Source organism: Ovis aries, chromosome 3 (assembly GCF_016772045.2).
Source record: "Ovis aries strain OAR_USU_Benz2616 breed Rambouillet chromosome 3, ARS-UI_Ramb_v3.0, whole genome shotgun sequence".
NCBI lineage: Eukaryota > Metazoa > Chordata > Mammalia > Artiodactyla > Bovidae > Ovis > Ovis aries.
This window is the reverse complement of record NC_056056.1, coordinates 100,965,519-100,989,628: the sequence shown is the minus strand read 5'-3', so window position 1 is coordinate 100,989,628 and position 24,110 is coordinate 100,965,519. Positions and strand designations below refer to the sequence as shown.

Below are 24,110 nucleotides of genomic sequence, written 5' to 3'. Positions count from 1 at the left end.
CCCTGGTGGCTCAGGGTTAAAGAATCTACCTGTCAAGACAGGAGACATGAGTTTGATCACTGACTCGGGAAGATCCCACCTGCCAAGGAAAAACTAAGCCTGTGCACCGCAACTACTGAGCCTGCGCTCTAGAGCCGGGGAGCCGCAACTACTGAAGCCTGAGCACCCGCGAGCCCGCTCTGCCACAGGAGGAGCCGCCGCAGGAGGAGTCTGAGCACCGCAAAAGAGTAGCCCTCACTCCCCACCACTAGAGGGAGCCCTCGAGCCGCAACACGGACCCAGCACAGTCAAAAATAAATAAAGTTAAAAAAAATCTTATGTTTACACTATATTGTAGTGCGCTAAGTGTGCAGCAGCATGATGCCTAAAAAGCAATACACATACATTAATTTAAAATAGGGTTAGTCACTCAGCCGTGTCTGACTCTGTGACCCCATGGACTATAGCCCACCAGGCTCCTCTGTCCATGGAATTCTCCAGGCAAGAATACTGGAGTGGGTAACCATTCCCTTCTCCAGGGGATCATCCGAATCCAGGGATCAAACCTTGGTCTCCAGAATTACAGGCAGATTCTTTACCATCTGAGCCACCAGGGAAGCCCTAATTAAAAATAATTTATTGCTAAATGGGCTAACCGTTTCCTGACAACACAGGTTTGCCACAAACCTTTAATCTGGTAAAAATAATAATAATAATCTGCAAAGCACAATAAGTGAGGCAGGCCTATACCTTAAATCATCTTCAGATTACTAAAACTACTTATAGCAATACATGTAAACGTTATGTAAACAGTTGCTACACAGGTTTTTGCTTTTTGGCACTTTCTGAAACTGTTTTCCCAAATATTTTTGATCCGTGGTTGGTTGAATTCACTTGTACTGAAGCCTGGCTGTATATAGCCATTACGTATCTATAAGCCATGAATAAAAGGTAAAGTTATACCTAAATTTCTCTGCTTTTTTTTTTGGCTATGAAGTCTTTATAGAAGTAACCACTGAAACTGGCCTATAATCTGAAAGGTGATATATTCATCTCACTATTCATCTTAAACTGCCTGCATAAATTTTGTAAAGTGTATTCAGCATCAGCCAACCGTCTCTCACTCTTCGGTCACATACTCCAAGACAAACGGCCTACTGACCTTTCCTGGGAATCTTCCCAGGGGCACTCACAGCACGTGCATCCTCTGAGTCATTCGGAAACTGTCTCTTTAAACCAGCGCTGGGCTCCGCTGGAAGGATGCCGTCTAACACCTCCTGATCCTCTTCACAGGGTCAGCCCAGGATGAAACGCAAAACGGAGGAACTGCTATTTCTAAACACATCAGGTTCCTCAGATGGATTCTGATAAAAGTACGAAAAAAGGATCCTGAATATTAAAGACATCATAGCGTAAGAAAAAAAGTTCATGCAACAGGGAGCAACTGAATACCAGTATTCATATATTCAAATTATCCCTGTGCTTTCTTTTCTCTAAGACAAAATAATTTCAAGTCTCCTGCGGTTTGGGTGTTTTGGACTGTTCTAGAAGTCTCTTTTAACCTTCAGTGGCTTTCTTCTCCTTAAACATTTCATCTATCTACTTGGCTGCCCCCTCTTAGCTGCGTCATGTGGAATCTTTAGCTGCAGCATGTGGGGCTAGTTCCCCGACCAGGGATCAAACCCAGGCTCCCTGCACTGCAGGCACAGGGTCTTAGCCACTGGACTACTAGGGAAGTCCCACCAATCTTCAGCGATTTTCAGTATTCCACCAACATCTTTGGAAAGTTTTAACTCTCAAGAGGAGAAGCCACAACTGGTCTTGAGAAGTACTAGCTAACGGAATGTCAACATCTGAATAACTTGTAAATGTTCAAAACTGTATTAAGCTTAGGCGAGATAATTTTGACAGTGACTTCCCTGGTGGTTCGGTGGTTAAGAAGCCACCTCTCAATGCAGGTGACGTGGTTCCATTCCTGGCCAGGGAACTAAGCAAAGCCCAAGAGCCACAACTGGAGAGGCCATGTGCTGCAACAAGAGATCCTGTGTGCTGCAACTGAGACCTTACGCAGCTCACTTTAAAAAACAAAAAAAGATAATGTTGACAAGTACGTGCACTTCCTACCTTAGACCCTCCTGCACTGCCACCTTCCTCCACAGGACCCTGGCTGTTCACATGGCTCTGCTATTGAGACTTTAGTCTCTCTCATGTTCAACAGTATACTTTGGGTGGAAGATGTTAAATTCTTTTTTTTTTTTTTTTTGAAGATGTTAAACTCTGAGGCATGTATTCTAAGGCTGGGAAAAACACCTCACACAGTACCTACAAAATTGCCAAGAGGAAAAAAGCATTTTTTAAAACACTTTTGAAAAATACGTAACAAACTAACTTAAAAGATTCAGAGGAAATGTAACAACAAGAACTCACCGTCACTGGAAATGCTAAGGCTGTGTAACTACCACTTACAAGCTTTTTTAACAGGGCAGATCTTTACACCAAGTGTGACTGGATGACCTCTAATAAGATGAGGCTAAAGATCTGCATAAAAGAGTAGATATTTCTGCATCTTGTTGGTGAAGCTTTGCTGAAAATTTCAAGTAAAGCTATGCAGCTGAATTGACAGATTTTGCACATAGCACAATGTCTTTTATGTGGCCCCTGCACCAACTATAACATCTGAATTACAAACCCTACGTTAAATCACCTTGCATCCCCAGAGTCATACATTAACCTCGTCTCACTGATACATGTCATTAGTTCAGCAGAGGTGAGATATCTATGCCCTGACTCGTGAAATGTGCTGCATTACCCATGGATGACAGTTATCAAACGTGTGAACTCATCATTATCACTGTGCATTTGAAATCACACTGTCATGAATATTCAGAGTTACATTTCTCGCTTATTTTACACAAAGGAGCTACTCAGCATGAATACAAAGGCAGAAAGTAAGACTCAAAGAAGCAAAGCAAGTCATTGAAAGGGAATCACACCTTCTGGACTGCTTTCTTCACTGAGTTACACTCAAGATTTAGAGGAAGGCAGCAGAGAAACTCCCTCCACGTCTCCTTACTTCTTCCCAGTCCAGAGAGAGCCTGGGCTTTCACACGATGCCCCTGGATGCATCCAAAGACAAACATTTGTAAAAAAACAGTGTGATGATACACTTGCGTACAAACAGCCCTGAAAAAAAAAATCGCTGCAACTGTTTTACTTTCATATTAAATAGAATAAACACAAGCCCACGGAGGATGGCTTCAGATCGACCACTTTCCAAATCGGGCAAACCTGAATGTCCCACAAGTATGATCCATGATCAGAACATCAGAGTCCACACTTGGAGTCTGATCCCAAAGCAGATCCAAGGGACCGGCTAAGAGAGCACTGGACGTCCAGCACCTTTAACTCACTCAGTGATCAGCGGTCACTACCATGTCCCCATCTTCAAGGTGCATATGGTCTTGTGGGAGCAGACACACATGACAGAAATAACTATAAAAGTGTTGGCATACAGAGTGCCACAACAGAAACTAACAAAACACAACATGGGCCAGTGTTTCCCAACAGCATTCTGTTTTTGCTTTATGGATGCAGTATTTTCTCAAATCACTGTATATATTGTGCTTTGTTTGACTAGTTCACGTGTTACATTTCCATTGGAGTCAGTTGTTTCCATCATTTAATCTTTCTCTTCTGCACTGCTGAATTTTTTTCTTTTTGGTCCTCAGTTCTTTGCTCATATTTAAGAAAGATGAATTACTTCCAGCAGGTTTCCCCTGACACTGAGTCAGTTAGAGCCTTGGATGACTGGATGGATGGATGGATACTGGATAGATGGATGGATGGATGGATGACTGGATGGATGGATGACTGGATGGAAGACCATATAGATGGGTGGATGGATGACTGGGTGTATGGATGACTGGTAGGTGAATGACTGGGTGGATGACTGGACAGATGGACAGGTGGATGACTAGATAGACAGACGGATTGATGGATGAATGGATGGGTGGATGAATGGATGGGTGGATGAACGGACAGATGGGTGGATGAATGGATGACTGGATAGATGGATGGATGACTGGATGGATGAATGATTGGATGACTGGACGGATGGATGTCTTGCTGGCTGGATGACTGGCTGGATGAATGGATGACTGGATGGTTGGATAGATGAGTAAATGAATGGATGGATGGATGACTGGGTGGATAAAATAAAGGAAAAAGGGAGAACAAGCTACATATTATCTATTAACCTCGGTTACTGTTTCTTGAGTGTATCTAAAACAAAGGTAATTGGAAAGTAATACAGCAGGAGGAAAAATATCTTAATTATTAAATAGAGAATGCTATAGGTGTTCATCTCATCATAAGTTCTTTAAAATTTTAAAATCTCTTAAGGTGTTTAAAATTCAAAGATTCATGAAGAAAGGTACACCTTTTATTCTTTGGCTTATAAATCTTCTCAAGGACAACTTAAGCTATCATTGTTAGGTCAGTTCAGTTCAGTTCAGTTGCTCAGTCATGTGCGACTCTGTGACCCCATGAATCGCAGCACACCAAGCCTCCCTGCCCATCACCAACTGCTGGAGTTCACTCAGACTCACGATCATCGAGTCAGTGATGCCATCCAGCCATCTCATCCTCGGTCGCCCCCTTCTTCTCCTGCCCCCAATCCCTCCCAGCATCAGAGTCTTTTTCCAATGAGTCAACTCTTCTCATGAGGTGGCCAAAGTACTGGAGTTTCAGCTTTAGCATCATTCCTTCCAAAGAAATCCCAGGGTTGATCTCCTTCAGAATGGACTGGTTGGATCTCCTTGCAGTCCAAGGGACTCTCAAGAGTCTTCTCCAACACCACAGTTCAAAAGCATCAATTCTTCGGCGCTCAGCCCTCTTCACAGTCCAACTCTCACATCCATACATGACCACAGGAAAAACCATAGCCTTGACTAGACGGACCTTAGTCAGCAAAGTAATGTCTCTGCCTTTGAATATGCTATCTAGATTGATCATAACTTTTCTTCCAAGGAGTAAGCGTCTTTTAATTTCATGGCTGCAATCACCATCTGCAGTGATTTTGGAGCCCCAGAAAATAAAGTCTGACACTGTTTCCACTATTTCCCCATCTTTTTCCCATGGAGTGATGGGACCGGATGCCATGATCTTCGTTTTCTGAATGTTGAGCTTTAAGCCAACCTTTTCACTCTTCTCTTTCACTTTCATCAAGAGGCTTTTTAGTTCCTCTTCACTTTCTGCCATAAGGGTGGTGTCATCTGCATATCTGAGGTTACTGAGATTTCTCCCGGCAATCTTGACTCCAGCTTGTGTTTCTTCCAGTCCAGCGTTTTTCATGATGTACTCTGCATAGAAGTTAAATAAGCAGGGTGACAATATACAGCCTTGATGCACTCCTTTTCCTATTTGGAACCAGTCTGTTGTTTCATGTCCAGTTCTAACTGTTGCTTCCTGACCTGCATATAGGTTTCTCAAGAGGCAGGTCAGGTGGTCTGGTATTACCATCTCTCTCAGAATTTCCCACAGTTTATTGTGATCCACACAGTCAAAGGCTTTGGCATAGTCAATAAAGAAGAAATAGATGTTTTTCTGGAACTCTCTTGCCTTTTTCCATGATCCAGCAGATGTTGGCAATTTGATCCCTGGTTCCTCTGCCTTTTCTAAAACCAGCTTGAACATCAGGGAGTTCACAGTTCACATATTGCTGAAGCCTGGCTTGGAGAATTTTGAGCATTACTTTACTAGCATGTGAGATGACTGCAATTGTGCGGTAGTTTGAGCATTCTTTGGCATTGCCTTTCTTTGGGATTGGAATGAAAACTGACCTTTTCCAGTCTTGTGGCCACTGCTGAGTTTTCCAAATTTGCTGGCATATTGAGTGCAGCACTTTCACAGCATCATCTTTCAGGATTTGAAATAGCTCAACTGGAATGCCATCATCTCTACTAGCTTTGTTCGTAGTGATGCTTTCTAAGGCCCACTTGACTTCACATTCCAAGATGTCTGGCTCTAGATGAGTGATCACACCATCATGATTATCCTGGCCATGAAGATCTTTTTTGTACAGTTCTTCTGTGTATTCTTGCCATCTCTTTAATATTTTCTGCTTCTGTTAGGTCCATACCATTTCTATCCTTTATCAAGCCCATCTTTGCATGAAATGTTCCCTTGGTATCTCTAATTTTCTTGAAGAGATCTCTAGTCTTTCCCATTCTGTTCTTTTCCTCTATTTCTTTGCACTGATCGCTGAAGAAGGCTTTCTTATCTCTTCTTGCTATTCTCTGGAACTCTGCATTCAGATGCTCGTATCTTTCCTTTTCTCCCTGGCTTTTCGCTACTCTTCTTTTCACAGCTATTTGTAAGGCTTCCCCAGATAGCCATTTTGCTTTTTTGCATTTCTTTTCCATGGGGATGGTCTTGATCCCTGTCTCCTGTACAATGTCATGAACCTCATTCCATAGTTCATCAGGCACTATATCTATGAGATCTAGGCTCTTAAATCTATTTCTCACTTCCACTGTATAATCATAAGGGATTTGATTTAGGTCATACCTGAATGGTCTAGCGGTTTTCCCTGTTTTCTTCAATTCCAGTCTGAATTTGGTAATAAGGAGTTCATGGTCTGAGCCACAGTCAGCTCCTGGTCTTATTTTTGTTGACTGTATAGAGCTTCTCCATCTTTGGCTGCAAAGAATATAATGAATCTGATTTCGGTGTTGACCATCTGGTGATGTCCATGTGTAGAGTCTTCTCTTGTGTTGTTGGAAGAGGGTGTTTGCTATGACCAGTGCATTATCTTGTCAAAACTCCAGTCTTTGCCCTGCTTCATTCCGCATTCCAAGGCCAAATATGCCCGTTACTCCAGGTGTTTCTTGACTTCCTACTTTTGCATTCAAGTCCCCTATAACGAAAAGGACATCGTTTTTGGGTGTTAGTTCTAAAAGGTCTTGTAGGTCTTCATAGAACCGTTCAACTTCAGCTTCTTCAGCATTACTGGTTGGGGCATAGACTTGGATTACTGTGATATTGAATGGTTTGCCTTGGAAACGAACAGAGATTAGTCTGTTGTTTTTGAGATTGCATCCAAGTACTGCCTTTCGGACTCTTCTGTTGACCATGATGGCTACTCCATTTCTTCTGAGGGATTCCTGCCTGCAGTAGTAGATATAATGGTCATCTGAGTTAAATTCACCCATTCCAGTCCATTTTAGTTCACTGATTCCTAGAATGTCGATATTCACTCTTGCCATCTCCTGTTTGACCACTTCCAATTTGCCTTGATTCATGGACCTGACATTCCAGGTTCCTATGCGATATTGCTCTTGTGATATTTTGTATCACAGAGAAAGAGATATTGGAACTTTCCAGCCAAGACACAGAGATTAAAATTATTCCAGAATATATACAAAACTCATTCTTTCACTAACATTGCTTATATTCACCATGTATATTAGGGCTCAACTGCTAGACATGATTATTATATGATCTTCCTATTTAAACTGTAATTTTAAACATATATTTTAACTCACAAATTTATAAAGTTTTTTTCAGTGCATAAGGCATATTATTGAGTTAATCATCTACCTGGTAATCTAAATTAGTGTTTCTTATCTAGATCCAGTTGGAAACTTGGTCTTTTCAACTGTGCTGGATTATTATGAAGTAGATTGCTACATTTAGACTACCCATAAACTGAGAGAAATGTACACTGTCTATAGCTGCCTGATCACAATAGTCTTATTTATTAAGAACATTCCATAAATTTACATTTATTATCTCCAAAGCTGACCCATACAAATACCTTAGACAAGAGAGGTTCATTCTGACAAACTTCACCAGCATCCTGCAGAGCCTGTTCATAGTTCTTCATGGATAAATACAACTCTGCTCACAGCAGCAATAATGAATTATCACCAGGAGCTGAAAGACATCAGGGATGGAAATAAACAAATATGACTGCACTTTAAGAAATCATCTTTAAGTGATTAGAAATATTAAATTAGAAAACGAACATAAAGGTAACCCTATTTTGTTGGTGGGAATGTAAACTAGAGAATGCAAACAGCCACTATGGAGAACAGTGTGGAGATTCCTTAACAAACCAGGAAGAAAACTACCGTGAAAGTGAAAAGTCTTCAGTCGTGTCCGACTCTTCATGACTCCATGGACTACACAGTCCATGGAATTCTCCAGGCCAGAATACTGGAGTGGGTAGCCTTTCCCTTCTCCAGGGAATCTTCCCAACCCAGGTCTCCCGCATTGCAGGCGGATTCTTTACCAGCTGAGCCACAAGGGAAGCCCAAGAATACTGGAGTGGGTAGCCTATCCCTTCTCCAGCAAATCTTCCCATCCCAGGAATCAAACTAGGGTCTCCTGTGTTGCAGGCGGATTCTTTCCCAACTGAGCTATCACAGACAATAAGAAAACTACAGTTCATAAAGACATATGTAAAACCCTGGTGGTCCAGTGGCTAAGACTCCAAGCTCCCAATGCAGGGGGCCCGAGTTCAATCCCTGGCCTGAGAACCAGATCACATGCCACAACTTGAAGGAAAAAAAAAGGGATCCCACATGCTGCAAAGAAGATCGAAGATCCCACAGGCTACAACTAAGACCCAGCCCAAATAAATTTTTTTAAAAAAGACACAAGTATCCCAGTGTTCACTGCAGCACTATTTACAATAGCCAGGACATGGACGCAACCTAGATGTCCACTGACAGATGAATGGATAACGAAGTTGTGGTACAAATATACAATGGAATATTACTCAGCCATAAACAGGAATGGATTTGAGTCAGTTGTAGTGAGGCAGATGAACCTAGAGCCTGTTATACAGAGTAAAGAAAGTCAGAAAGAGAAAAACAAATATCATATATTAACACATATATATGGACTCTAGAAAAATAGTACTGATGAACCTATTGACAGAGAAAAAATGGAGATACAAATGTAGAGAATGGACTTGTGGACAGAGCAGGGAAAAGAGAGGCTAGGAGAAGCTGAGAAAATACCATTGACATATATACAAAAGCATATGAAAAACAACTAACAGGAAGCTGCCGTATAACACAGGGAACCCAGCCTGGCACTGTGTGATGACCTAGAGGGGTGGGATGGAGGCAGGAGGCTCAAGACGGAGGGAATATTTTTATAATTATGACTGGTTTGCACTGATGTATTGCAGAAACCATCACAACATTGTAAAGCAATTGTCCTCCAATTTAAAAAAAAAAAGGTAAAATAAATAATTTCTTCTCAAATCATATGTAGAGTTTCGTAGTTTGGTAAGTATATTTTACACAGCTTCTCTCGGGCAATCAGAAACGAGAATGAGGGATATCTCAAAATGCATCAGGAAAACAGACTGCTACACACACAGTAGCTACAACATAATTTCCACTGAGTAAATGCTGAGCCATCTTAATGTTATAACTAGGCACGGAAAAATAAAAGATTTAGAGTAATTTTCTTGAAAGTACACAAGGAAATTTGCGCTTAAAAACATAGCAAAACATAATTTGTTTTTCTATACAACTGACTGGGTGCAGATTCATGACCATAATTGTTCTCATAATATGTTCATGTAAGTGGGAAAAGAAGGAAAAAAAAAAATCTTTTCCCTAGAGTCTTCAAACAGAAGAGATCTTGAGAATTACTCATATGCTACTAAGGACCTAAGCCCAGCTGCACAGAAGCCAAGAGAACTAAGGACAGTGTTGAGAAGGCAGGGCACCATGGAAGCACGACACAGCCAGAGCTCCTGAAAGCAGAACCAGTACGGCTATTTCTTCTGCTGCTGGACATGATTCACTCTACCCGTACTCGTGGTAGGATCTCTGAAACAGGGCTGAAGTGTGCCTTTTAGTTGATCGATAAATATTCCGGGCACCTAAGATGTGTTCTCATCTCTCTACTTCACACGTTTTCAGCTTGCTCAAAATCCTTGAGCTTGATTTTTTTTCAAAGTGAGTACTTGGTGCTTTTGAAACCCTGCTCTATATCTTCTTAGTTTACACAGTTAACTGGGAAAACAGGCATAAAAGAACTCATGCAAAAAGATAACTGTATCAAGACATGGTGAGCAGGCACTGCTCATAAATGTGTTATTGCTACAAGTGTATAATATACAGAAGGGTATGACAGGGGCAAAAGGGGGCAGAGGGGAAAGGGACAGCAGGAATGGAAAGCCAAACAAGAAAAAGCTGAATTTTTAAAAAAGACATTGACTAGCTACGACAGAGATCAGCATCTTTTTCTTCTGTAAAAGGCCAGGTATTAAATACTTTAGGCTTTGCAGGACAAGCAGTCAACTTGAGGATATGCAGGTATTTATATAACAAAAAAACAAATTTTTATAACTTATTTGTTGACAAAATTAAAAATATTTTTGTAATATAGGTTCACGGAGTCACAAAGAGTCGGACATGACTGAGCGCGCGCGCACACACACACTCACACACACACAATTAGAAAAATGGAATTCTCTTCCAGAAGGTAAAATTTTCTCAATTCAGGTGCAGAGTTAGTGTCCCTTGTAATAAAAATCAACTGAAAATGTTCACCGCCTGATCTATAATGAAATTTTACATATTCATCTTTGAAAATGCTCACAGGTACTATGCAATATTGATGTCAGTCCACAAATGTGATTTTAAGATATTCTTTTGATGTGGACCATCTTTATAAAGTCTTCACTGAATCTGCTACCATACTGCTTCTATTTTATGTGGTTTTTTTGGCTGCCAAAAAACTACCTGGGTAGTTCCCCCACCAGGTATTGAACCCAAGGCCCCTGAGTTGGAAACATGGAGTCTTAACCATTGGACCACAAGGGAAGTCCCAAACATGTGATTTTTAGTTGAGTATTTCACTGCCTGGAAGGTGTTCATAGAATTCTGTTATATTCGTCTCATGATATTAGCCTCTGTAGTCAGTCTACCCTGAACATAACTGCAGATTAATCTTTTCACACCCAATATCAGGTTAAAGTGCAAGGGCATAGTTAAATGCATTTTGAAACACAGAAATCTTTAGAGATTTTTGGAAATCTAAAACAAACCAAAAAAGAAAAGAAAAACAGAGAGAGAGAAAGAAAATGCTGCTGGAAATATATTCTGAGCTTGGGAAATATACCTACTGCAAATCTATGTGAGAATGGACATTTCCATCTTGTTCCCACTTTGCTATAAGCTGATTCTCTGGAATGCTCTAAACAATCACATCTGCTGAAAAAAATAGCTGACTCTTGCATTCTAGTATTTGTAGTTTCCCTCGATGTTGCAACAACAGTGGTGGTAGTGAACATTTTTCTTATTCTTGAGTTTTTTTAAAAAGTGTCTAATGTTTTAACATGAAGTATGTTTGCTAAAATCTTCCAAAAGAGATTATTTATCAAATTAGGTTAAGCTGCCTCTTATTTCTAGTTTCTTACAAGGGCATTATAACATGCGGGCATGTTACATATAACGTCTCCCCGCTGGTATTACTGAATGGTTTATCTAATGTTGAATTACCCTTACATTTCAGGGGTAAGCCTTCCCTCTTGACCTTAACTCTTACTACATAGCTGGATTCAAAATACTAAGAAATTTAAAGTTTTGGCATCTATGTACCTAGATATGTACCACTATGGTGGTAGTGGTTTAGTCGCTAAGTCTCGTCTGACTCTGCGACCCCAGGGTCTGTAGCCAGCCACACTCCTCCCTCCATGGGGTCCTCCAGGCAAAAATACTGGAGTGGGCTGCCATTTCCTCCTCCAGGGGATATATAACCATCTAAAAAGCTAATTACACCCTAACAACACCTAATGGCCTTTGAGAGAGGAGAGAGTTCAGAGTCTGACTGCAGAGCGTAAGAACACCCTTCCTGGGTCCACCCGCTGAATCCCCAAAGCAAACCCGGCCCCACCGCAAGGTTCTCTTCTGCGCCCTGCCCCAGAGCGTGAGCCATCTGCATTTCCCTGCATGACCACCGAAAACCCTTCACTACACTCCTAAGATAGGGTGAAAAAACAGCCTTGGCCTCACAGGACGGTTCAGCAATGCCACGGAGGTCCTGGAAAAGACGGCCGCGGGTGGACTCGGCCTCTGCTCTTCGCCTCACCACCTGCAGAAAGCAAGGTCTCCCGTCCCGGGCCTGCGGCTCAACAGGCGCCCGCGCCCACTTACCCGGGTCCAGGGCTTGCTGACACCTGGCGAGCGCGGCCTCGGGGTGCCGCTGGCGCTGCAGGTTCCGCGCCTGGCTCGCCAGCCTGCGCGCCCAGCACTCGCCCGGGAAGGACTTCTCCAGCAGGCCGCTCAGCACCACGATGACCCGGGGCGCGGGCCCGGCTCGGCGAAGCGCCCGCACGCGGTGAACCCGCACGGTAGCGTCACCGGCTTGTGCAGCAGCCGCCGGCAGCGCGGGCAGCCCAGCAGGTCCCGGGGCGCCTCCCGGGGGGCAAGCCCGGGCTTTCCCGCAGTTCGCGCGGGCCCAGGGCGCGCGCAGGCTGGCCGTCAGTTCCCCCAGCTCGTCCAGCCGCTGCGTCCCCAGGCGCGCGGCGCCGCGGAACGCGCCCAGGCACTCGGGGAGGCGGCCCGCGCGGGCCAGCGCGTCCCCCACCCGCAGCCACAGGCCGCGGTCTGGCTACGCCAGGCCGGCCCGCGTCGAGCGGAAGAGCTCGGCCGCCGTGTCGTACTCGCCCGCGCGGAAGGCCTCGTCGCCCTTGTCCACCGCCGCGACAGGGTGGCGGGACCGGCTCGGGGCTCAGGCCGCACTGGCACCCTCGGCGGCGGGCGCAGGGTAAGCCCGGCACAACCGGCTTCGGGCAGCTGAGACAGCCCCGCCCTGTGCAGGCCCGCCCACCAGCCGACCCGCAGTGCCGGCGGCTCCCGCAGACCCTCCTCTCCTCGCCCCGGGCGACCCCGCGCGCGTCTACGTGCGCGCTCGTCTGCGTCTGCACGCGCCCCCCGCCCGCACGTTCTCTGCACGCCTTCCGCGACGTCTAGGGCCCGCAGCCACCTCCGCTCTTGGAACAGGTGCTCTCAGCCCGCCCGGCGCTCAGCTCCGCGCGCTGAGTGCCACCCTATCTCCAAGGCCTGGCCAAGACCACCACCGGCGGCTGTGGTTAAAAAGAGAACAGATAAGTACCAAGGGTGTAAGGTGTAACATGATTACTATGGCTAATGCGGCCGTACCATGCACAGAAAAGCTGTTGAGAGCAAATGCAAGAGTTCTTATCACAAGGAGGAAATTTGTTTTCCCCTTCTTTTCTTTCCTTTCTTTCTATCGCATCTATAGGAAAAGATGGAGAAGGGAATGGTTACCCACTCCAGTATTCTTGCCCAGAAAATGCAAGGAAAGGCCTAGCAGGCTGCAATCCATGGGGTCACAGAGTCGGACACGACTGAGGCGACTCTGACCGCACACAAGATCACATTCTGTTTGAGAGGAACTTAAGGCATCACAGTGGATGCTGCCAATTAGGAGAGGTCACTCAGGTTACACAGCATGAACATAGCCGAGGTCAATGGGCTTGACCCCTCCACATCATCTGGGTGGAGCACTAGTTGAGCACTCTAGGCCAGATGGGTCATGATGGGTTCCTAAGAAGCCCACCTTCAAGACCATTCTATTGAGTTCCATCACCTCTGCATTGTTTGGGGACCACATGTAGTGGATTATCTATTGATAATGATCAATACATAATTGAGGCTCCAAAGGATCTCTGCTGGTGAGTGCTCATGGCTAGTTCCAGCTCCTCCCAGAACAGCCTGGGCTGGCTGGGCTTTAGGTCTTATCCCCACCCCCATTCTAATAAACTACTGCCTAATTATGAGCCTAATTAAGCTCACCTACTGGGGAATCAGCGCCTCTGATCCAGGCTCCTGTTGCACTGGACACAGTTACTGTGTCCCTAGATGATCAGGGCTGACTCGGGTTTTCACCGTGTTTGGTTATCTGTAAACTGGCCTCCAGTCAGTCACCTGGATAATGGGGAGTAGACTGTGCTGTGGGGCAGGGGGCACAGCTCCCAGACATTGCTGCTCTAAAGATGCTCTGCCAGCCAGCGGCACTGACATCAGCTGGAGTTGATTAGAAAGGAGAAATCTGGGGCCCCACTCAGAATAGGCCCTTTAACAAGCTGCAGGCTATAGGAGACACACTGCCCAAGACCCAGCTGTACCCCTCAGAGAGTGGGGGAGGGGGAGCCACCTTCAGGCATTTACCTCCTCTGGAGTGAAAAGGAGACCAAGTGAGCAGCAACCAAACTGGAGGAGTGAAGGGGAATATAGGGACCTGATACTACCTGATAGACTGCTCCCAGCCCTTGATGGACACTGAGTATATTGTTGTTTAGTTGCTCAGTCATATCCAACTCTTTGCAAACCCATGGACTGCAGCCTGCGATGCTCCTCTGTCCATGGGATTTCCCAGGCAAGAATACTGGAGTGGATTGCCTTTTTTTTTTTTTTTTCCAGGGGATCTTCGTGACCCAGATCTCGAACCTACAGCTCCTGCACTGGCAGGCGGATTTTTTACCACTGAGCCACCTGGGAAGCCTGGGCACTGAGGATGCTTGTTCCTTATTTTCACAATTATATTCACACTACCATTATACTGAGAAAACATCAGTTCAGTCGCTCAGTTGTGTCCGACTCTTTGCGACCCCATGAATCGCGCAACGCCAGGCCTCCCTGTCCATCACCAACTCCCGGAGTTCACTCAGACTCGCGTCCATCGAGTCAGTGATGCCATCCAGCCATCTCATCCTCTACCGTCCCCTTCTCCGCCTGCCCCCAATCCCTCCCAGCATCAGAGTCTTTTTCAATGAGTCAACTCTTTGCATGAGGTGGCCAAAGTACTGGAGTTTCAGCTTTAGCATCATTCCTTCCAAAAGAAATCCCAGGGTTGATCTCCTTCAGAATGGACTGGTTGGATCTCCTTGCAGTCCAAGGGACTCTCAAGAGTCTTCTCCAACACCACAGTTCAAAACCATCAATTCTTTGGCGCTCAGCCTTCTTCACAGTCCAACTCTCACATCCATACATGACTACTGGAAAAACCATAGCCTTGACTAGATGGTCCTTTGTTGGCAAAGTAATGTCTCTGCTTTTGAATATGCCATCTAGGTTGGTCATAACTTTTCTTCCAAGGAGTAAGCATCTTTTAATTTCATGGCTGCAGTCACCATCAGCAGTGATTCTGGAGCCCAAAGAAATAAAGTCTGACACTGTTTCCACTATTTCCCATCTATTTCCCATGAAGTGATGGGACTGGATGCCATGATCTTCATTTTCTGAATGTTGAGCTTTAAGCCAACTTTTTCACTCTCCTCTTTTACTTTCATTGAGAGGCTTTTTAGTTCTTCACTTTCTGCCGTAAGGGTGGTGTCATCTGCATATCTGAGGTTACTGAGATTTCCCCCGGCAATCTTGACTCCAGCTTGTGTTTCTTCCAGTCCAGCGTTTTTCATGATGTACTCTGCATAGAAGTTAAATAAGCAGGGTGACAATATACAGCCTTGACGCACTCCTTTTCCTATTTGGAACCAGTCTGTTGTTCCATGTCCAGTTCTAACTGTTGCTTCCTGACCTGCATACAGATTTCTCAAGAGACAGGTCAGGTGGTCTGGCAGTCCCATCTCTCTCAGAATTTTCCACAGTTTATTGTGATCCACACAGTCAAAGGCTTTGGCATAGTCAATAAAGAAGAAATAGATGTTTTTCTGGAACTCTTTTGCTTTTTCCATGATCCAGCGGATGTTGGCAATTTGATCTCTGGTTTCTCTGCCTTTTCTAAAACCAGCTTGAACATCAGGAAGTTCACAGTTCACGTATTGCTGAAGCCTCGCTTGCTAAAGCCTCACATTACTTTACTAGCATGTGAGATGAGTGCAATTGTGCGGTAGTTTGAGCATTCTTTGGCATTGCCTTTCTTTGCGATTGGGATGAAAACTGACCTTTTCCAGTCCTGTGGCCACTGCTGAGTTTTCCAAATTTGCTGGCATATTGAGTGCAGCACTTTCACAGCTTCATCTTTCAGGATTTGAAATAGCTCAACTGGAATTCCATCACCTCCACTAGCTTTGTTCGTAGTGATGCTTTCTATGGCCCACTTGACTTCATATTACAGGATGTCTGGCTCTTGATGAGTGATCACACCATCGTGATTATCCTGGTTGTGAAGATCTTTTTTGTACAGTTTTTCTGTGTATTCTTGCCACCTCTTCTTAATATCTTCTGCTTCTGTTAGATCCAGACCATTTCTGTCCTTTATCGAGCCCATCTTTGCATGAAATGTTCCCTTGGTATCTCTAATTTTCTTGAAGAGATCTCTAGTCTTTCCCATTCTGGTCTTTTCCTCTATTTCTTTGCACTGATCGCTGAAGAAGGCTTTCTTATCTCTCCTTGCTATTCTCTGGAACTCTGCATTCAGATGCTTATATCTTTCCTTTTCTCCTTTGCTTTTTGCTTCTCTTCTTTTCACAGCTATTTCTAAGGCCTCCCCAGACAGCCATTTTGCTTTTTTGCATTTCTTTTCCATGGGGATGGTCTTGATCCCTGTCTCCTGTACAATGTCATGAACCTCATTCCATAGTTCATCAGGCACTCTTATCTATCAGATCTAGGCCCTTAAATCTATTTCTCACTTCCACTGTATAATCATAAGGGATTTGATTTAGGTCATACCTGAATGGTCTAGCGGTTTTCCCTACTTTCTTCAATTTGAGTCTGAATTTGGTAATAAGGAGTTCATGGTCTGGGCCACAGTCAGCTCCTGGTCTTGTTTTTGCTGACTGTATAGAGTTTCTCCATCTTTGGCTGCAAAGAATATAATCAATCTGATTTCGGTGTTGACCAAAACATGGTAATGTTCAAATAAGTGTTGTTCAGTCTGACTCTTTGCGACCCCATGGGACTACATCACTCCAGGCTTCCCTGTCCTTCACCAACTCGGGGAGCTTGCTCAAACTCGTGTCCATTGAGTCTGTGATGCCATCCAAACAGCTCGCCCTCTGTCATTCCCTTCTCCTGCCCTCAATCTTTCCCAGCATCAGGGTCTTTTCTAAGGAGTCAGCTCTTTACATCAGGTGGCCAAAGTATCGGAGCTTCAGCTTCAGCATCAGTCCTTCCAATGAATATTCAGGGTTGATTTCCTTTAGGATTGACTGGTTGCATCTCCTTGCAGTCCAAGAGATTTTCAGGCATCTTCTCCAACACCACAGTTTAAAAGCATCAATTCTTCGGTGCTCAGCATTCTTTATGGTCCAACTTTCACATGCATATATGACTACTAGAAAAGCCATAGCTTTGACTATACTGACCTTTGTTGGCAAAGTAATGCCTCTGCTTTTTAATATGCTGTCATAGCTTTTCTTCCAAGGAGCAAGCATCATTTAGTTTCATGACTGCAGTCACCACCTGCAGTGATTTTGGTGCCCAGGAAAATAAAGGCTGTCACTGTTTCCCCATCTATTTTCCATGAAATGATGGGACCGGATGCCATGATCTTAGTTTTTTCAATGTTGAGTTTTAAGCCAGCTTTTTCATTCTCCTCTTTCACCTTCATCAAGAGGCTCTTTAGTTCCTCTTCGCTTTCTGTCATAAGGGTGGTGTCATCTACATATCTGAGGTTATTGGTGTTTCTCCCTGCAATCTTGATTCCAGCTCAAATGAGTAGGACTCTCTAAGCACTGGAGCTAAATGATGGATGAGGGATTCCTTTAGGATGGTGAAGTGAAAACGTAGGAGACATCAATGTTCCTGAATCCTATATAATGGCCATGGGCAGACAGTTTTTAAACATCAGGCAAGATACTACAGGATTCATGGAGATAAAAATAAACCATGGGAAACGTTCCAGCCATCTGTGGCACAGATGCACAGTGAGCAGCAATGGTGTGCCTTTCTGCAGAAAATGACCATCAGTCCTTTCTTGAAACTTCTTGCTGAAACTTGTTGCTGAAAGCGGAAACAAGCCATCATTAGTGTTAATGGAGTTACTGGCTGACAGGTAATGAGCTATTGATCGGATAAAAGCTCTGTGGCCTTTTTCCTCCTTGGAACTCCCTGATCCTGAGTGGGTGCAGGATTCCAATGGAAATTTCTCTCAACAAGTCCTTTCCAGTAAGACCCAATAAATCTTCACAAGTTGTCCTCAAATATATAACTTAGTTTCATATATCATCTAACTATGGTTTCCACTGTCCAGAAACATCTGGTGAAAAGACAAGCAAGTAGGCTAAAAAGAAACTTAAGACATAAAGCCATTCTACCCATTCTGCATTATCTGTTCTCACAGCTAATTTCTTAGGTTCCCTCACTATATACCTTCCTGTTCTTCACTCTTGGCTGTGAAAGATTTTACCCACCAAGGTCTCCCCAGTGACTATGTTCACATGTGGGTTCCAACCTACATTTCTAATGACGTTTTCCATCTATACAGCAAAGGCAGAAACAAGATGCCTTGACTTCCCTGCACAGGACAATTATCTCAGGCGCTATGGGTTGAAGCTTGTCAGTGAAGTATGTACATATAACAGGGGATGATTTTCCAGTAGTCATATATGTATGTGAGAGTCAGACCATAAAGAAGGCTGAGCGCCAAAGAATTGATGCCTTCATCAATTGTGGTGCTGGAAAAGACTCCTGAGAGTTCCTTGGACTGTAAGGAGATCCAACCAATCAATCCTAAGGAAAATCAACCCTGAGTATTCATTGGAAGGACTAATGCTGAAGCTGAAGCTCCAGTACTTTGGCCACCTGATGCAAAGAGTTGACTCACTGGAAAAGACCTTGATGCTGGGAAAGATTGAAGGCAGGAGGAGAAGGGGACGGCAGAGGACAAGATAGTCAGATAGCATCACTGACTTAATGGACGTGAATTTGAGCAAACTCCAGGAGATAGAAGAGGGCAGAGGGGCCTGGCGTACTGCAGGCCATGGGGTTGCAGAGAGTCGGACACAATTTAGCGGCAACAACAATGAAAATTTCTGGTCAGTCCCAGTGAGGTAGCTTCTGTCTCCCATAGGTAGCTTACCTAAGCCCGAAATAATCCACTTTCCCTCCATCTGCTTATTACAGCCTTCCATTTTATACAGCTTCTCAAAGCTCCTCTCTGCTTGCTAGAAGGAATGCTGCCCAGTTCATGAATCATTTAATAAAACCAGTTAGACCTTTAAATTTTACTGTTAAATTGTTAACTATGTGTGTACAGACAGACACACACACATGCACACACACGTCTGTCACACCCAAAGTTTTTCCTGCATATCTTGATTTTACTGTTCGCAGAATATTAAGCAGGAAAAACTTTCTGCAGAATAATTGACCTGCAAGTTCAAGCAGTTGTGGAATAGAAACCTGATCATGAAAACATTATACTCTTGGGTTTTGTTGATGCAGGAAGGGAATAGGGAAGATTTCTTTTTCTGCAGTTCCCACCAAAGCACCAAGGAGTGTTTAAGGTCCAGGTGGGCTGAGTCCTCCGTGGTACACGGTGGCTGGTGAGGACAGCCCCTAGCAAAGAGAACAGCTGCCTTGGGCTCACAGCAGGTCCCCATTCCCTTTGGAACCAGAGAGTTAGCTGGAGTTGCTGCCACTATCACTGAGGCAAATTTCAAGAAAATTGGGTGACATCGTACAAAGACCAGAGCATCCCCGATGGCTCATCGAGTAAAGAATCTGCCTGCAATGCAGGAGATGCAGGTTCGATCCCTGAGTTGGGAAGATCTCCTGGAGGAGGAAATGGAAACCCACTCCAGTATTCTTGCCTGGGAAATCCTGTGGACAGAGGAGCCTGGCGGGTTAATGTCGTAAGGGTCACAAAGAGTCAGACACGACTGAGCGACTAACACATACACACACTCATACAAAGACTAAAGCAAGAGGTCCCCGTCTTTTACTAAGAATTATCTTCTGCGAGAAAAGCTTTCTGTTTTAGAGCTTATGACTTAATAAATTAATAGACAAAATTTCCATTTCTATGGCTCAGAGACTTTTGGCAATCCGTCTGTAGACTTTGTTTGATTTCCTATCTTTTACCTGCTCTTCTGCAGAGAAAAATCTGACTACGTACATCCTGGACCTAATTTCAGAGGAGTAGTGTTTTGTAACCATCCTTACTGTAGCTTCTAAGCCTACCTTAGTGAGTTTTCCTGTCTACATAAAGGGAACCTGGGTTTAGCGGGTGCTAGAAGAGACAGTGCCCGCCCCACCCCCCCGGAGGAAGATGGTGAACAAAGCTGGCAGAGAAACTGATGACCAGAAGGCTTACGATGACCCAAGGCACCTTTGATGTCCCAGTGTAAACTGGATATTCTCATCATCCTCAAGTCATGGGATGTGAAGGGTGGCAAGGAGGAAAGGTGAAAAGGAGAAAAGCAGCAGCTTAGTTCATGACTGGCGGCCCGCTGAATGCTGGGAGCTGGGGATGAGGGAGGTTCCATGCTGCTGCAGTGGTGCGGCGTGTACAGCAGATGGGCAGCCACGGGGGTCAGCGAGCATCCCTGTAGAAAAACGCCACGCTCAGAACGACCCGGCCAGGTCTTGAGGCAACATTCACTGAGTATTTGTTCAGGCTCAGGATCTATGGTGATAAATGCCAACACTTCCTGCTCATGAGGGGCACACGATCTTGGGGATGCGGGTCGGGGCGGGGGGTGAGTAGTAGGAGGTGAAGGAGAGTGGGACACATGAGGATACAGTTCCATGTACAACATTCTTTCCTATAACAGATCACTGACCTGAGCCATACTTCCTTGCATTGGGAGGAGTTAGGTTTATTTAGTCCAATATTCTGTTGGCCGTCCTAGCAAGCCCTCAAGGACTTGCAGGAGAAGGAGGCCTCGTTTATCTCCTTTGACATAAATGTTGGAGATGCATGGAGGCTGTTTTTCCTAGCAGCTGAACTTGGCTCTGTAAGTAATTCACTGACGGCTTGTGCTGTGGGAAGAGGACACGCAATTCAAGGTGAAGAATGAGGGTTCGCTAGATCCTCACTAGTTGTATGATCTTTGTACTTGGAGTGGGTTTACTGCACACAACGTGTACCTGGGCCCGTGTGTTGTTTTTTTTTTTTTAATCCACTCTGTCTTTTAATTAGTGTATTTTGACCATTCACATTTTTTTCCTTTTTAAAAATTTTAATTGCAGGATAACTGCTTTACAACATTGTTGCTTTCTGCCATACAGCAATGTGAATCAGCCACGGGTACATGTATGTCCCCTCCTTCTTGGATCTCTGTTACACTGGGTTTCCGGCATTTCCTTTTGATTTTTCTTAGTTTCTGTCTCTCTGCTCTTACTGCTCATCTGTTCTTACATGATGTCTACTTTTTCCTTTAGAGCTCTCCACATATTAATCAGTTATATTAAATTCTCTGCCTGATAATTCCAACATTTGTGTTATACCGGAGCCTGGTTCTGATGCGCTTCATATTATTATCTTTTAGCATGTCTTGAAATTTTTTTTGTTAAAAACCAGACATAGCAGGTAATAGGAGCTGAGGTAAAGGCCTTTTGTGTTATGTTAACTGTGGAGGGGCTGGGCTGTTTAAGGTTTGTTGCAGCCACAACCTCTCCACATTGCAGTCAGAGAAGGCAATGGCAGCCCACTCCAGTACCCTTGCCTGGAAAATCCCATGGACGGAGGAGCCTAGTGGGCTGCAGTCCACGGGGTCAAGAAGAGTCAGACATGACTGAGCAACTTCACTTTGACTTTTCACTTTCATGCATTGGAGAAGGACATGACTGAAGCGACGCAGCAGCAGCAGCAGCAGCCACAGGTGCCTGTCTTCTAATTAGTGTATTTTGACCATGTTTTCCCCTTTAAAATTTTGGTTTTAACTGGAGAATAACTGCTTTTAATTCATTAGCCGGAGGCGCTCCAGCTTCCTCGTGTCCTTGTTGCTGCCCACTCTGTCGTCTCTGGGCTTCCCAAGTGACTCCTCCGTATAGAGCCCGCGCTTGCAACTCTTTCAGCTCTAACTCACTGCCATTATACTTGATTTCTGGTGATGTGGTGGCTAGGTGTTGGGGAGGGGCAGCATTCTATAATCGTATGATTAAATCTCTCAGTGGGCCCATGTCTCTGGGCTGTGACCTGTTTTTTCACCCTTGAGGTGAGACAGAAAGGCTTGAGGGGTAAATGCCTGTCTCCCATGCCTCTAGTAAAATCTTTCTCTGTAGACAGTAGCCCATGTTATGGAGGATATTCTGGGCATATTTCAAAATGGTTACCTTTTGCATCTACCTGAAGACCCAGGAGATTTTTCTTGACTTTTCATGGTAACGATGTCTGGTAGCTCACAGTCAACGTCCAGCAACTTGTCAAAATTATAAGTGATCCTGCTGGTTCATGGATGGCATTTTTGAAATATGCCCAGACCATCCTCTATAACTTAAGGGATTCTCTTGTGGCTCAGAGGGTAAAAGAGTCTGCCCACAATGCGGGAGACCTGAGTTCAATCCCTGGATTGGGAAGATCCCCTGAAGAAAATGGCACCCCACTCCAGTGTTCTTGCCTGGAGAATCCCATGGACGGAAGAGCCTGGTGGGCTACAGTCCTGGGGTCGCAAAGAGTCAGACACACTGAGCAACTTCACTCTCACTGAGGAAAACGGCACCCCACTCCAGTACTCTTGCCTGGAGACTCCCATGGACGGAGGAGCCTGGCGGGCTACAGTCCATGGGGTCGCAGAGTCTACACACTGAGCGACTTCCCTCTCACTGCTTCACGGCTCTGGTGGCTCTGCTACAGGTAAGCTGGCCTCTGCTGAGATTCTGTGTTCACCCATTTCTCAATTCTCTGATGAGTATAAGGTGTTGGTTTTCAGTGTTTTTATTAACAATAGGAATGACAACTTCCAGGCTTTTCACACATTGGACCTGAAACCAGAAGTCTAGCTGTATAACCTTGAGCAAGTTAATTCCTTTGAAGTCATTTCTCCCTTTATGATACGGTGATTGTAAGCCCTTTAGGCCTATTTCATGACATTATTTAAATCAGATAGTAAAGCACTCTACTTCCATAAGGATTATCATCAATTTATCGATGTTCACTGCAAATTTGTGGAGTTGTCACTGCATTTCCCAGTTCTGGTGAAACTGCTTGGATGCTGTGAAAGACAAGTGTCCCAGTTCCATGACTGGTTCATGATGATGCCCCCAGTGGTCCTCCTACTCTTCTCCTGGAAGCAGAGGAACATGTGACCTTTGGGCATAATGGAACCACAAGAAGGAAAACTCCCTGCTTATGAGGAACAGACCATTGGGTTATTGTGTGTGCAAGAAATAATCACATTATTGTCTTCAGACACTGCAACTTTGGTTTTTGTTAGGACAGCTGATGTTACCCTAGTTAATAAACAGTCATCCTGCTATTGGGGCTGCAGTTGTTTTGTGCTAAGTTGCTTCAGTTCTGTCCGACTCTCTGCAACCCTACAGACTGTAGCCCACCAGGCTCCTCTGTCCATGGGATTCTCCAGGCTAGAATACTGGAGTGGGTTGCCATGCCCTCTTCCAGGGGATCTTCTCGACATGGGGATCTTCTGGACCCAGGGATCGAACCCATGTCTCCTGAGTCTCCTGCATTGGCAAGTGGATTCTTTACCACTGAGTTACCTGGGAAACCCTTTCATTTTTAGGCTGAACTAATACGGGGCTGCAGTCACAAAAACCTAGACTATGTGTTTTTCATCATATTAAGTGTTCAGGAGCTGGGTGGCTGAAAAAATAGATATGGTAGTCTGGAAAGATTGAGACTCATGCAGCGCTGAAGCGCGGTATTCAGTGAAGTCGCCTGTGGAGAACACAGAGACTGCTGGGGAAAGTGGAGGGGAAGGGGGAAACGGGCATGCGTACTAACTATTCCTCTCTGTATTTCCCAAGCAGAGAGAGAGGTGGGGAGGGAGGAGTGGCTAGCTGAAATTGGCAAGCACAAATGAAAAGTGCAGAATTTTCTTGATGTCATAAAAACTGAGTGTATAGATTCCAAGCAATAGGGTGTAAGACTGAAGAAGGCTCTGTGCAAAGGCCCATTAAGACTTACCAGGTGAACTGACTCGGCCTTGAGGACAGTACAGATTGTGAATATGATGTTGCTGTCCAAGTCTTGGTTTAGACAGTTTCAAGGTA

The 24,110-nt window shown here is 44.7% G+C and overlaps 1 protein-coding gene across 1 annotated transcript in view; it reads right to left on the bottom strand.

The window, feature by feature from the left end:
• LONRF2 (LON peptidase N-terminal domain and ring finger 2) overlaps positions 1 to 13,644 on the bottom strand; it is a 75,057-nt gene extending 61,413 nt beyond the window's left edge. The window contains 9 exon segments of the mRNA XM_027967056.3: positions 1,142 to 1,343; positions 2,104 to 2,301; positions 2,973 to 3,095; positions 7,796 to 7,914; positions 12,162 to 12,311; positions 12,314 to 12,477; positions 12,479 to 12,737; positions 12,838 to 12,976; positions 13,591 to 13,644. Of these exon segments, the coding sequence (XP_027822857.2) occupies positions 1,142 to 1,343; positions 2,104 to 2,301; positions 2,973 to 3,095; positions 7,796 to 7,914; positions 12,162 to 12,311; positions 12,314 to 12,477; positions 12,479 to 12,737; positions 12,838 to 12,976; positions 13,591 to 13,644 (1,408 nt within the window).
• Between the last annotated feature and the right edge of the window lie 10,466 nt (positions 13,645 to 24,110).